The sequence below is a fragment of the Suillus subalutaceus genome, assembly GCF_016647625.1.
Source record: "Suillus subalutaceus strain FC151 chromosome Unknown DFJ58scaffold_60, whole genome shotgun sequence".
Classification (NCBI taxonomy): domain Eukaryota; kingdom Fungi; phylum Basidiomycota; class Agaricomycetes; order Boletales; family Suillaceae; genus Suillus; species Suillus subalutaceus.
This window is the reverse complement of record NW_024540309.1, coordinates 238,357-253,215: the sequence shown is the minus strand read 5'-3', so window position 1 is coordinate 253,215 and position 14,859 is coordinate 238,357. Positions and strand designations below refer to the sequence as shown.

The window sequence follows — 14,859 nt, the reverse complement described above, 5'->3', positions numbered from 1 at the left end:
ATATTTATTAGTAGACGGGTGGGCTGAGGGTGAGGAATTATTTATTACATAGACGGGTTGGCCGATGTGGGTAATATTAGATAGACAGGTGGGGCTGAGGGTGAGGTGAGTTATTTATTATATAGACAGGTGGGCCGACGTGGGGTAATATATAGACGGGTGGGCCGAGGGTGAGGGGAATTATTTATTACATAGACGGGTTGGCCGACGTGGGGTAATATCAGATAGACAGGTGGGCCGAGGGTGAGGGGAATTATTTATTACATAGACGGGTGGCCGACATGGGTAATATTAGATAGACAGGTTGGCTGAGGGTGAGTGAGTTATTTATTAGATAGAACGGTGGGCCGACGTGGGGTCATATTAGATAGACGGTGGGCCGACGTGGGAATTCTACATAGATGGGTGGGCCGACGTCGGGTAATATTAGATAGACGGTGGGCCAAGGGTGAGGTGAATTATTTATTAGATAGATGGGTGGGCCCAGATACGTATCATATAGACAGATAGGTCTAGGTATTGTACATTTTTATGAGTTTTGAGTCTCGGTTAAGAAAATCAAATTTAAGATGATATACATTTTTGTTGTCTTGAAATAACCGAGACCCGAGACCCGAGATTCGGCACTCGGTAGTCGGTGAAATGAGTACAGAAATACTTAAGATAATACACTTGTTCTCAGAAATCACAAGTTTCAAATTTCAATTTGTGAATTGAGTCTCAAGTCTCGAGACTCGAATCACCGAGTACCAAGTACCGAGTACCGACACCCGACACCCGAATTCGGCACTTGGCACGCGAGACGAAAGATTGGAAACAAAACTCAAAGTACTGACTACCGAATACCAAGTACCGAGTGCCAAGACCCGAGATTCGGTACTCGGTACTTGGTACTCGACACGATGCTCAAACTCGTAAAACTGTTTCGAATCACTGAGGAGGCTCCACAACTGCTGTGTGACTGCCGGCAATCACCTGGTATAATGTAAGCACACACCCGAGTCCCGGACGCATAAATGACACTTACTGTGGCAGGGCCAAAGGGCTTCTTCTTGGGTACCCGGGGCGAGCGAGGCGAATCAGGCGTCCTTGCGACAATTGTGGAGAGCCGGGGAAGGACGACCTCCGGCACTCCACCCAAAGGTGGCTACACGAAAATGAGACAATGAAAAAATGAACACGACATACCTGCATAACCGAGTCTTCATCATCTTCCGACTCCACGATGGCCTTGGACTTCACAACGCGAGCAGACCTCTGACGCTTGTGACTCTTCATCGCGGATTTCGGGGGTTGGGAGGAGGGTCCAGAAATCAAGGGGGACTTCCTCTTCTTACTCCCTTCTGCCTCGGGGTCTGGGTCAGCGAAGACGGCCTTACCTTTCCCCTTGTCCCGGGACTCGGTGGTGGGGTTGGTGGAAGGGCCGGCGACATTGCCGGCAGGGATGGCTGGGGAGGGAAGGTTGACAGGAATCGGACCTGTGGATGGGGGGGCAGCAGTTGGGAGATCGAAGGTCTGGTCGCCTAAGGCGTTCCAGGCGAGGACCTTGGGGTACCAGGCGTGCCTCAGAATGCGAGGATCGTCATACCCGATGGAGTGCCAGTCTGGCCAGACCTTGGGAACCATGTTGCGGATGCGCTGGAGCTCTTTGGAGCACGAAATGATGAGGCCGGGAATAGGACCATCCCCGGACCCATACTCCTTGGCTACATCAGACTACCAAGATGTTAGAGAAGAAAAAGCACCCAAACAAAATACATACCACAAGTGTAGCAACCTGTTTTCCCAAAGCCGAGTGGCTGGGACCCGGGGGAATCTGCCGGGCGGCACTGATGATGGCCATGATCTGGGCAGCGGATGCCTTGAGATGGGTCAAAGAGTTGTCAACTGGAGTGGACATGATGAGTGGGTTGAGAGATTTAAAGATCTTGAAATCAGATTGAAATCAGTTATCAGAAAGATGAAGTTTCAAACAAACAAGACATTTGATGGGCGATCCACAAAATCGTTTATTGTTTGTGTTTGTTTGGTCGTGTTCAACTTTCGGCAATTGCCGGCTTTGTGTTGAACTTCGAAGTTTTTTAGATCATCAGTCAATCAGTCCACCAATTCTCCACACATGAGTGCCCATCCAGCCGTTAGATTTAATGACCCACCGGTGACCGACTATAATTCTATGGATGTGGATGACTCATCTATGGGCCGGGCATCACTAGGTATGTTGTATTCTTATCATGCCTTATCTATTCACCGGGTATCCCTTAGATGACTTAGATGACTTATACCTCGGGCCGGATGATGACATAGAATATGATTCTATGTCATCCGGACCCCCGGATGCGTCGGCTGCAATACCCGGTATGACTATACATTACTGATGACCTGGGATCACCATGCATGCTAACTTCACCCTTGAAGATCAATCACATCCGGGTCAAGCTGATGATGCCAGCTGTCTCATTGATCCAGACTTGTACCTCGGGCCTGAGGATGATGTCATTGATGTTGATGAGTTGCTGGACTCTGCTGATCCTCCCACTTTTGCTCCGGCTACCTCAGAGGTGTCTATTTCATGTGGGTCCATTCATTCTGGACCATTATGGAGACTGATCTTATCTCCCAAGCCGACAAATCATCTACCGAACTCCCTGCAGACCAGCCGGAGCTCAATATCGAGGATGTACGGTTGATGGTCCGGGAGCTCCATCCTTTCGGAAAATACCAACACCCAGAATGTGAGTATCTGAAAGCAGAGCAGTTATCTTTGAGCTAATCTTTCTGGAAGACCAATCCGTCCAAGATCGACTCCATGATTACAAACGCCGTACTGGAGGTCTTCCTGACCCTTCCATCCAACAACTAATCGAGGCCGAGCGTCCATTCCGAACTGCTTGGGCAGAAACATCCGACAAACTGAAAAAAGCTGATGCAGACCTGCAGAGGTTGCAAAGAGTTGAACAGATGAGCATTGAAATGCTCAGGGTAGTAGATTCCATGATTGAACACTTTGAAGAACAACTGACCATGTAAATTACTGCATTGCAACCTGTGAATTTTCATTGACATCCCCACATCATGTACACTACCGAATTTTTCAATACATGTCCCCGGGTGTCGAACGGGACTCGATACACGATGGTCGGGATTCGATAATTGGGACTCAACACTCGGGACTCGATAGTCGGGACTTGATGTTTGATATTCGGGAGTCGATAATCGGGACTCAACACTCGGCACTCGATTTTCGGGACTCGATGTTCGATGCTCGGGACTCGATGCTCAATAGTCGGGACTCGGTGTTTGACGAATCTCGGGGTTCGGGACTCGAGGTTCGATAGTCGGGATTCAATGTTTGTGACTCAATAGTCGGGACTCAATAGTCGGGACTCATAGTCGGACTCAATAGTCGATATTCGACTAGTGGGGACTCTGCATATCATATTAGGTCTGATATATGAAAGTTACACATTGACATGTAAATACAAGCAGGTAATGGCAGGCAGTGTAGTATCAGCCCATTACTTCTTTCCCCTTGCTCTCGTCACTCGAGTGCTTGTGTCCAATGGCTGCTGTGTTGACTTACTCCGGGTTGTCCTCGCCGATGGCTCAATCACCGCTTTCTTCCCCGCATGTTCTTCAGCGCCGGCGACCTATTGACTCGTTCTGTTGCACCATCCTCCTGAACATTGCGAGTGACTCTCGCAGTCAGCCCAGTCAGGAGGTCGCCCATTCGCGATGTCAGCAGTGCACCAGTCTTCCCTGCATTGACCGGGCGAGGCTTTGGAATTGCATGTGGGACCGCTGTCCCTTCATGTGCTGTCGAAGGACCAGGCTCTGTTCTGGGTCTCTTTTGCGGGGATCTACCTTCCTCTGTGTCATCATCAGCATCATCCTCCATGTGATGAGTGTCGTCCTCGGGATTGCTCTCTGGATCACTCTCGTGATTGGCCTCGGGATCACTGTCAGTTTCGGTCGATGAATTCCGAGGCCTTCGGATCATAACTCGTCTGGCATTACGAGTCCGATGAGAAGGTGAATTTCCGGATACAACCGAGGCTACCATGTCCCCATCTCTGTTCCTCCATGCTTTGAACAGGAATGTTGGACCTTCGCCTTTCTCCTGCCGAGCATACCAGAAATTCAGTAAGGCGGTCGTGTCCCAATGTTGCAACTTCGAAGGCTCCTTCAAGTCCACATCCGCCGGAAGATATGTTCTTGCCACAAAGTCATCCTGACTTTGTACGATGGCGCTCCATGGCACAACTGCCTTGACAATCCCAGAACAGATACCTGTATAAATGCATTCAACAAATGTTCGGGTGTTGCGACGACGGACTCACGATAGTGCGATGTGAGAAATGCTCTGACGATGGCTTTCTTCTCCTCAGTTTCGTCTCGGTGATGTCAGGAAGCACCGGCATCCCATCCCCATCAATTTCGAGTTCGAAAGCAGGCTTCCTGATTCTCTTTCGACCTCCATTCACCTGTCGCCCACCATCTCGTGCCCCAGCACCTATCATGACAAAGATCAACCAATTCATTCCAGTAGCCAGAGATCAAACACTCACCGAATTGTTCCTGCGCGTACTCCTGCCAAACTGGCTCGATGTCCTCCCAGTCCTTCGTCTTCATGAAACTTTCCCCATCTCCTAATGCCTCGTTATCATCGTGCCTGCATGAAATGTATTGAGATCGAAGATCTGCGATGACAAAATTGACTTACATCCCGAACAGCACCTCTCCCTGTTCATTCTTCCATGCCGACATCACAAACACTCTCATCCCGCATTGCCTCCACATCTCCTTCGAAAAGTGCTCCATATACGCCGGTCCCTTCTTACGAGCCACTTGTGCTTGTATCTCGGGAGGAGGAAAGTTGCTGGACCATTCTTCAGCCGTGTCTTTCGCCTTCTCCAACTCATCATCGGACAATTCAGCCATGACTCTTTTTACAGCCGCCTGATAATGCTTGAACATACCGGGACCTCCTGGCTTTGCCCCGGACTCGTCCTCAATCCTCTTCAGCACCTCCTCCCGTTTCTGCTGGTAGATCACCTGCCTAGGAGTCCATTTCCTCCCATACTTTATCATGTCCTTCCTCTCCTTCTTTTTCTGGTTGTTGAACAACCATGTCTTGTACATCTGAGAGTTCATGGAAGAATAAGATGTTAAAATTTTAGTTTTGAATGAAGCAAGGATGAATCACCTGCTTCCTCTTCTTCCATTGTGCTTGGTCGACCTTGGGAGCAAATAGCCTGGCAGCCCTAGCTATGGCAGTGAAAACTGCCCTCTTCTCAATCCTTTTCGCCGAAGTCCACTCAGGAAGGTAGTTCTTCAACTCCGAAATTTCGTTATCCGTGAGCTTCTGTGTCTGTGGTTGACGCGCCCTATGTCTTCCAGAAGTGGAAGTCAACTGAGTGGAATGACCTGATCTTGCCATTGTGAATGAGATTGCAGAAAGGGCTGAGGATGAGCAAGGTGGAAGTAATAACGGTGACAAGTTCAACTTTGAGCAAAGCCTAACAGTTGGTTAATCGACCCATAGTGGACGCAATTCCATTATTGGAAATGAATTTGTAATGACGCATCAAGCCCGCATAAGATCACATTGCAATAACAATTTATTCGCATTCCTGAGCTCGTGCTTTGCTTGCAGCCTTAGAAAATAACATGAAGATAGGTAGATGCACCCCACTGCAAAGATCCCACAGGGTAGAAGCAAGGGGAAGCAGAGGTAGGAAAATTTGGGTCAAGGTCCCACTTGCAAGCACAAAAAGACGTGCATACAGGTGCCTAGCTCTCCACAGAAATCACCAACACTTCGGCCTGTTGAGGCACCACCTCTTTGGGAAGACATTCCTGACAATACTTACGAGCAAGACCAAGGCTCATTTGAGCCTTTGCAACTCCCAAAAACCATGGCAAGTTCATGTAAAATGTTGCATTGCAATTCAAATGATAGCTAAGTATAACAAATCCAGAGTCAGAATGACTACCTCAGGCAATGGCTGCCAAGGCAGAAATCATATCTGCATCACCTCCTGGATCGAGAAGCTCCACCAGAAGATAGGAGATGCGTCGTCTGCGACCAGGATGGGGTCTACAAATGTCAAGATTGTCTTGGGGAGCCACTCTATTGCACTGGCTGTTGCAGAAGTCAACATCTTTGCAATCCCTTCCATTGGATCAGTCAATGGAATGGTCAATTCTTTGAGCAAAGTTGTCTCGCTCACGTCGGACTCGTCATACACCTCGGTCATGAGGGCAAACAATGTCCGGTACTTACGGATAGGTGGGACTTGTTCGAAGAAGACGAACCGGAAGACCAGCTTGAGCCTGAAGATCTACCATCTGTGTCGGGACCCGAGTTCCAGCCGAAGGAAAACACCATGGTCATCATTGACAAGTCCGGAGTTCATCGCCTCCGGGTTCGATGCTGCGATTGTCCAAATGCCATGAGTCCAGACCTTCAAATGTTTCGACATGGATTTTTCCCCGCTTCATTTAACAAGCCGAAGACTTTATTCACCTTCAGGGTTCTCGATGATTTTCTATGGACAACCTTGAATGTGGGACCTCGGCGATGAACTATTACAGCAAGCTCCGGCGAATGACCTCGAGGATGTTTCCACACCTTGTACCGGTAATGCCATGTCTCTCTCATCTAAAGGACATTATATTGACAAGGCATGGGGCAAGGACCGATACCGAGAGCTCATGAGAGTCGCCCGACAGTGGAGGCAGTTGAAGACGATGAAATGGCATGGCTTCGGCCATTGTTCCGACAGCCCGAATGCAGGAGATCTCGCATTATTTTGCCCGGCATGTCCTCAGCCTGGGATTAATGTGTCCTTCTCAGGGGATGAATCACTTGATGAGTGAGTCTTCCTCGATACCGAAGTCACCTCAGCATAATAACAACTCCAAGGTGGAAATACACCCGGTCATTTGTTATGGATGGAAATTTCAAAGCTGAACACCTGCATCCCATGAAGCCATTTGATGAAGTTTGGCTGTCAGATGGGTTGGGATTCATGGTGGGAAAGGACAGGTATAACACGCATCTTGCAGAGGCTGCCGACACTTTAGAAAAATCAAGCTGCAACAATCACCGGGCAGTAAATCAAGCAAATGCGGCTCGGCACAAGCTGGAATCCACGGTATCGGGGGAGTAGCCTGTGCGAGACACGGTTGCTTTGTTCCTCACTCGATGGTAGATTTTCAGAAAGGCGAAAGGCAAGCCGACCCAGCCATTCGATATTCACGAGTTAACCATGCATCATTCGCAGACAAATGAACATGGACTATGCCCTTTGTGAGGCTGCCCCACAACATGGAAGGCATCACCAGGGCGGTGAAGGATCTTCAACTCAGCTGAGGGTGCAGCTGATATAATTGTTGAAAGGAGGAAAATATGAGTGCGATATGTTCGTCCCTTAGGGGAAGCGGAGAAAGCAAATATCCACTGGTCAACTCTAGGGGGAATGCGCAAAGCGCGTGATAAGGCGAAAGCGCGGGAACAAAGGCGCTATAGGCGCGCGAAGCGCGGGAAAGTCGCGCGTCGAAAAGCGGAACTGGGTGAAAGCGGTATGCGAGCGATAGTGAGATGTTAAGACGTGTACTGAGATGCTGATAAGACAACTGATGCGGATATGGCCACTAGAGCTAACTGCTACTAGGGCTTGCGATGATTTATTCAAAACATAATAAAACTCGGAGATGGTGACTGTCTATGATGATGGTGGTCCCTGGTAATGTGTGTTGTTAAGTAAAAAATGTGTAATGAAAATGTGTACCAAGTGAAATAAACATGGTACGATGTTGAAATAAATGATAAATGGAGAAATGCATACCTGGGAACTTGGTTGGACATGGGAAAACACAGTGGGAAGTCAGGCGCCCTATAGCGCTTAGGCGCGGAAAATTCGCCTAAAGCGCGCGCAAGTCGCGCAAGTGTCGCCTATGTCGCGGAAGTGTCGCCTAAGTCGCGCACGTCGCGCGAACATCACGTTTATCGCGCAAGTGTCGTGTTACATGCATGATACTGTAGACTCGACCTATGTTGCAATATGTGCCATTGTGAGGCTACCCAGGATCGAGTCTCTACAGCGGTCACCTTCTATGATATCAACTGTCAATACAACAAGCACTTTCGGGTTCGGGTGGATCGAAGCCGATTTCTCGAAATGATTCCGGAATTGACCATCATTCCCGGAATCGGGTTGTGGCACATCCCCAGGGACATCAAGGACAGCTTGCTATGTCCGATATGTGGTCGAATTTTAATCGAAGGCATCTGGGCGGATTGATGAGAGATCATGGAGACCCTATGGTCACGTCTCAACCTGAGTTCCCCTGCTGCTCGGGGAATGACAGCCCCGCATCGAAGGAATGTCTCAATTATCAGATGAATGATTCCAATTCTGCAAGATGATCCGCATGAAAAGGACCCTTTGCCGAAAATACAAGCAGGCGAAGAATGGCATTGCCGAAAGTGAAAAGGCTTTCGACATACTCAATGAAGCAGCACCCAGCGATTCAAAGACAGAGTGGCTAGCCAGCGAGAGGATCGCTCAGTCCAGCAGAATAAATAATCCTGCGGCTATGGATGTATATGAGATTAATATCAAGAAGGGTTAGTTGACTTTGTCTCCATCAAAGTCTGAATTTAATTTTGCATTCAGCACCGAGCAAAAAGGAGATCGAGCTTAGGCTACTAGAGGAGGGTAATGCCCGAAATGCAGCACCTGCTCGCAGGTCTGTGGCGACATGGATATCAATGGGGTTGGCGATTGAAGAGGCTCAAATCGCATTGCTCATCGAGGTCCGAAGGATTGGTAGAAGAACTACCGAGACACAGAAGTTAGACATCGCCCGGCAACGCGATCGTCTCCAAGGCCAGATAGATGGATTCACTCGGTCTGCTATTACGCATCTCGGAGAGGGATTTGATGCAGATGATGATCCTGAAGACTTGTACTTGGACATTCTTGATGATCTCGATGATGACTTGGCAGACTTCACCGAGACATCTGACACATGGGCAAACTACCCTGAGCTCACTGTAATCCCATTGCCATCAAACCTCGGGGTAGATCGATGCAGACGCTGTATGGCAGACGATCTCATTCCGCTGGAGATGTCTCTTCGTGAAGGGCAGGCCAATGACTCCCTTCACAACCTCCGAATTCACTTGTGCAACAAGGCGATTCTGTTTCGAACAACAGTTAGGCAAGCCAAATCCCAGGCCCTGAAAACTCGAGCTTGGTCCCAGGTGACGTCGGTGCAGCAGGCAGTGTCCCTCCATGCCAGTATATATACGAAGACGAGGAAGCAAATGATGCAACTGGAGCCAGGGCAAGACCAGGTTCAGAAATACAAACCCCTGCTTCGAGAGCAACTCAAAATCAGCACTGCCGTCGGCGATCCAAATGCCCGAGGTCAGCGAAACGAGTCCCTCACTTGGTTCTGGTCAGTCGAAGTCGACCTTGGGGGTCCCAATCACTCGTGGAATGAGGAATGTGAGTTCGGGCATGCTTGATGTGTCCCGCACTCAGCTGACGGAGTCATCCAAAGTTTACCGAGTTCATTGGCTCCGGGCAAAGGCACTACGGGATCGATGGAAGGAAGAAATGATGTTGGTCCAATTGGAGATGGATTGGACATGTAACTTTTTCTTGTGGAAAGCAACCCAATGGGGTGACAGGATGCGCGAATCATTGGTGAAACACCTTCCGGGTCATGCATGCTACTCGGGAAGGCAATCCCAAATGTATTCATTGCTGGCACAGGATGCCCAGGCAGCATTTCAAGACCTGAAGACCGGGTTTATAGATGCTCGAGATGAATGAAATTTTTTTGCCAACGATGACCCAAACATTTTAGTCCCGGGAATTGGCCGGGTCGACCCATGTCGGAGTTTGAAAATTTTTATCAATCAACCAGTGGCTCATATCTTGACCTCCGAACCAACTGCCATTGTCATTGTCATTTCCAGCTTCATAATCCTGCATTAACCATGTCTGTATTGCATACTCCCCCAACATCCCCTTCTAATTCTCAGACTTCCGGCAATGGGTTCCGACCCCTCACACTCACTCAGGCAGATATTGCAGCTACAATGTCAATGGCTGCATCTCGCATCCGAGCGTCCATCTCTCAATATCAGATGGAGGCTGCCCACACCCAGGAGCCATCTGCTACTCGGATCACGCACTTTAAAGCCGGGCTGCAATGGGAGATAGCTGTAAGAGGCTGATGACTGTGGTGGTCAATGCTGACATTTCCAACAGACTTTTGTGACTCCCATCCTGCAGTACTCAGCTGCAAGGAATATCATTTCGGTTGTTCCGAGCCCGGTTGCTCATATTCTTCAGTTGATTCCCGAGCTCACCTGGAACATGGTTCCGGACCACATCTTTTCATCCCACCTATGCCAGTTTCAAGACGCTGCAGATCTGGGGGATCCCTCCCGCATTGTATCCACCTATGGTACTCCATGGTGGACCAGATCAACTGCCATCCCGAACGAATTATGGCCATGGGATCAGGTATTCGCTAATTGTGTCTGTCACTACCAGCATTGGCTAGTAAGACTTTTACAGAATTTCCTTGAGTGATGACTAATCCTTTCTAGTCTGGCGTTGAGGACGAACGTCTTGTTGTTCCCGAGCAGGTGGATGAAAGCTCGGTTGCAACACTGAAGGCACTGAGGTGGATGAGGGAACACCTCCTGACAGTGATTGAGGATCAACAAGCTGGCATCCGTGAAAAGATGGCAGAGATTCAGATGTACACCGCCGTCCTAACCAAATTGAACCCAAGGGGACCAGAGTAGTTCTAGTCCTTCAGTTCAGAATGTTGAAGTCTAAATTCTGTACATGATGAAATAAGTACTGAAAATTACATACTGACTTTCGAATATCTGACCTATTGCTATATGCTGAGTCCTGCATACCAAATATTGAGCATCGAGATCCAGATATCTTGAGTTCCAAATATTGAGTCCCAAACATAGAGTCCCGGATATCCAGTCCCGAAGCCCAAGATTCGAGACGAGACTTGAAACTCGAACATTGCTATGAGTTGCGAGTTTTGAGTCCCCACCGAGTCCTGACAATCAAGTCCCACAGCCTGACTATCGAGTCCCAACCATCGAGTCCCAACCATCGAGTCCCGACAATCGAGTCTTGAAACCCGAGTCCTGACAATCGACTCCCGAAGCCCGAGATTTGAGTGCCGACCATCGAGTATCGAGTCCCCAATATCGAGACCCAAAACCCAAGCAGCCCGAAGCCCGAGATTCGACACGAAACAAATCAAAACTCCAAACACCACGACACTTTCTTGAATCACCGAGTACCGAAACCCGAGTACCGGGTACCGAGTCTTGAAACCCGAATCCGCACTATCGAGTCCCAACTACCGAGTCTTGAAACCCGAGTCCCGACAATCGACTCCCGAAGCCCGAGATGTGAGTGCCGACCATCGAGTATCGAGTCCCTATTATCGAGACCCGAAACACGAAGCCCGAAGCCCGAGATTCGACACTCGAAACAAATCGAAACAAAACTCAAAACATGACACTCATCAATTTTGGGAGTTGTTTTCTTGAATCACCGAGTACCGGGTACCGTGTACCGAAACCCGAAACCCGGTACTCGGTAGTCGGTGAAATCGAATATCGAGTCCCGACTATCAAGACCCGAAACCCGAATGTTGAGTATGGAGTGCCTGACATCTAGTATCATGTATTTGAAGGTGGGTACTAACACGGGTAACTACCTTTCTACTTCTTCCAATCCAACCTTGCCCATCCACACGACGGAATCCCAGCATAAACATGAACAGCATCCCTCATATACCATGCCCAGGCAATCCGATCCCCTTCCACTGCATGAACCGCGTGTCTGACAATCCTTCCCGAAAATGCAATCATGCACCCCGGATCGTACCTTAACTCTAGCTGCAGGCTTGGCATACTCATCCGAGCATTAGAATAATTCCCCACGCTAGTGAGAATATCGAAGCATTCGGAAATCGATGAGGGGTCTCGATGATTCGGGGTTTCCCGATTGCATATGATGGTGAGGCTGTTAAACACCGTTGCCCAGTACTGGAGAGTCTCTGACATCTTCGGCAGTTCCTTGCTTCGTGCCTTTTCTCCGAGGCTCGCAAAGGCTTGCAACCCTGCCCAGTACTGCTCAGGATGCATCACCCTGAGTGCCGCTGTGGCAATGGCTGCTGGCCTCGCAATGGCTTTGAGGATGTTCTCGGAGGATGGTCCCTTCAATGATGCAGATACCTCCGGATCGGACTGATTCTATGGGATTGGTGAGTTTAACTACCGAGATCGCCATCTCATCAGATCCTACCTCGTGCCCCTGCTGAAACCATGCCGGAGATAAATTAACGCATCCGGGAGTTAGGACATCATTTTCCGAGCTTGGTGTGAACCACTGTTGATTAGTCCGCCAAATCCCATCGAGCTTTATGCTTTGTTCGAGCATGGGAGCTAGCAAATCCGAGGCCGCCCAAATTTCATTCTGTACGTACCATTTGATGTTCAATATCCATCCAGTCACAATATATATAACACACCTGGGTGGCATCGGTCAAGGCGTCTGGGAGGTACCATGCGATGATGGCACCGGATGCATCAAGAATTGTCGCGGGTATGTCGATCAACTTTGTGCCCTCATGGCCAGGAGGACACCTCTCAAGCAACTTTTCCTCTCTCTCTTCATTACGCCCCGTGTCCTTTGGGGAGATCAATTTGCTATATCTTGCAATATCAATCGGCATCTGAACTGTGATGAAGCAATTTGACTGATAAAACGAATTTTCCGAATCTGCAGGAAGACTCACTGGGATTTTTATATGCCTTTATGAGCCGATCAACCAATTGATCACAAGCCATCACCAGATCAGTGTCTAGGTTTGGAGAAGGTATAACTGGGTCTCCTCCTGTCTTCTCTGCATTGAATTTCTGTTCCGTATAATCACATGCCACATGAGTGACAGTCAGGGCCCAAGTGCGCAAGAGGGTTATTTCATCATCGGAAGTGGAAGAAACATCCATGATTGAATTGATCTTGTGAGATCAGAAGCTGAATCCTGAATGTCCGCACTTTGGTGTTAAAGGGGGTGGAGATTGAGAGGATCAGATAAGGGAGCCTTGGATGATCTGAGCTTTCAAAGATCTATTTCTCTTATCATCTATTGCTCAATGAAATACCACATGATTGGAAGTCTGTTGGATGTCAGATACTCGTTTGTCGAGACCCGGGCCTCGGATCTCGGTACACTTCACTCGATTTTGATACCCAGGACACCATAGTTGGAACTTGTCTCGAATCTCGGGTCTCGGGTCTCGGGTCTCGGGTCTCGATGGTCGGGACTCGATATACGGGACTCGTTGGTCGGGACTCGATACTCGATTGTCGGGATTCAATGGTCAGGCGTCGGGTTTCATGACTCGGTAGTCGGGACTTGATAGTCGGGACTCGATGGTCGATTTTCAGGATTCGATAGTTGGGGCTCAGATATTGGTACACTTCACTCAATTTTCGGTGGTCGGAACTTGGCATTTGGTAGGCTTGGATGATGTTGGCTTTCAAAGATCTATTATCATCCATTGCTCAATGAGATACCAGATGATCGGAAGTGTGCTGGACATCACATATTCGTTTGTCGAGACCCGGGTCTCGGAACTCGGTACACTTCGCTCGAGTTTCCACTTCACCCCTTTGCAAAGCTCCGTGCCATACCACATCATTAGATGACTTTGAATAATCACCTCCTTTGATTTGGATGATATACAACTAGCTGAGCTCCATCATGTCTACAATTATCATTCTCCTGGGCCCACCCGTCTATCTTATATACCCCCACGTCGGCCTACCCATCTATGCAATATATGTCTCCCGTCGGCCCACCTGTATATAATACATCTTTTACCACTCCCTCGGCCCACCCATCTACAAAATAATATTAATTCGTCGGCCCACCCGTCTAATATGATATATATCTGGGCCCACCTGTCTATGTGATAACAAGCACCCTTGATATACCCGGCTATTTGATACATATCTACCTTGGTACACCCATCTACATAATATCCAACTACCTCGGCCGATCCGTCTATTGAAAATTCATGTCCATCGGCCCACCCATCTACTTTACATATTCCCCACCTGGGCCCACCCGTCTCCATCGGGAATAATAACACTCCCGGCCCATCCGTCACAGTCGAGGATATATCTACCCTCGGCCCATGGTCCGCTGGCCCGTATCATACGGGATATTATGCACGTCCGTCCACTCGTATAATACGGAGATATGTTACTGCAATATGTGGCTGTAGTACAGCACGCTGTAAAAAGGAAAGCCACTGTGGGTATCACAACCTGGCAGGCACATATAAGAAAAGTGCTCAGCCAGTATAAGTGAGTCTCAGCTCTGCCTAGCTGCTATACTCACAGAATGCAAGAATGTTTGACCCTAAAGGGGAAGCAAGGAAAGCAAGGATCCACGGAATGATGCTGAACAACCCTGGTGAATGGCGGTGAAAGCGTGAGAAACGTGCTGAAGGTGCATGCAGGAAAGTGAAGTGCGAAAGTGCGCGAAGCGCAGGAAGGTAGTGCAAGTGGTGCACAAGTGTAGAAGATGTATACTGAGACTGATAAGAGGAAAAGTGCGGATCTAGACGGATACTGATAGTGCCACTAGCTATAGACTGATGCTAGGGCCTCAAGATGATGATGGACACATGCATTGCATGGAACTAACTGGTGATAGATACTGAGTGGTAGGAAGGTGGTGGTAGGAAGCTAAGGTGGAAAAGTTGGGTGTAAAATG

The 14,859-nt window shown here is 48.7% G+C and overlaps 5 protein-coding genes across 5 annotated transcripts; 3 read left to right on the top strand and 2 right to left on the bottom strand.

The window, feature by feature from the left end:
- Positions 1-3,610: 3,610 nt before the first annotated feature.
- On the bottom strand, positions 3,611-5,440 carry DFJ58DRAFT_728548 (uncharacterized protein; the record flags this gene model as incomplete). Its single annotated transcript, XM_041385601.1, has 5 exons — positions 3,611-4,290; positions 4,337-4,513; positions 4,569-4,672; positions 4,724-5,142; positions 5,207-5,440. 5 exons carry the CDS (start codon positions 5,438-5,440, stop codon positions 3,611-3,613), a joined length of 1,614 nt encoding a protein of 537 aa, XP_041243429.1.
- Positions 5,441-6,389: 949 nt separating this feature from the next.
- DFJ58DRAFT_716606 (uncharacterized protein) lies at positions 6,390-7,175 on the top strand (the record flags this gene model as incomplete). The annotated part of the gene is made up of 4 exons (XM_041384235.1): positions 6,390-6,569; positions 6,602-6,643; positions 6,700-6,878; positions 6,929-7,175. 4 exons carry the CDS (start codon positions 6,390-6,392, stop codon positions 7,173-7,175), a joined length of 648 nt encoding a protein of 215 aa, XP_041243428.1.
- Positions 7,176-8,430: 1,255 nt separating this feature from the next.
- On the top strand, positions 8,431-9,851 carry DFJ58DRAFT_728546 (uncharacterized protein; the record flags this gene model as incomplete). The annotated part of the gene is made up of 3 exons (XM_041385600.1): positions 8,431-8,635; positions 8,685-9,521; positions 9,577-9,851. 3 exons carry the CDS (start codon positions 8,431-8,433, stop codon positions 9,849-9,851), a joined length of 1,317 nt encoding a protein of 438 aa, XP_041243427.1.
- A 167-nt stretch (positions 9,852-10,018) lies between these two features.
- On the top strand, positions 10,019-10,837 carry DFJ58DRAFT_885368 (uncharacterized protein; the record flags this gene model as incomplete). The annotated part of the gene is made up of 3 exons (XM_041394627.1): positions 10,019-10,246; positions 10,293-10,589; positions 10,637-10,837. The coding sequence occupies 3 exons, from the start codon at positions 10,019-10,021 to the stop codon at positions 10,835-10,837; spliced, it is 726 nt and encodes a 241-aa protein (XP_041243426.1).
- Positions 10,838-11,351: 514 nt separating this feature from the next.
- On the bottom strand, positions 11,352-13,081 carry DFJ58DRAFT_841900 (uncharacterized protein; the record flags this gene model as incomplete). The annotated part of the gene is made up of 7 exons (XM_041392762.1): positions 11,352-11,549; positions 11,634-11,733; positions 11,785-11,892; positions 11,955-12,322; positions 12,375-12,545; positions 12,601-12,809; positions 12,868-13,081. The coding sequence occupies 7 exons, from the start codon at positions 13,079-13,081 to the stop codon at positions 11,352-11,354; spliced, it is 1,368 nt and encodes a 455-aa protein (XP_041243425.1).
- Positions 13,082-14,859: the final 1,778 nt, after the last annotated feature.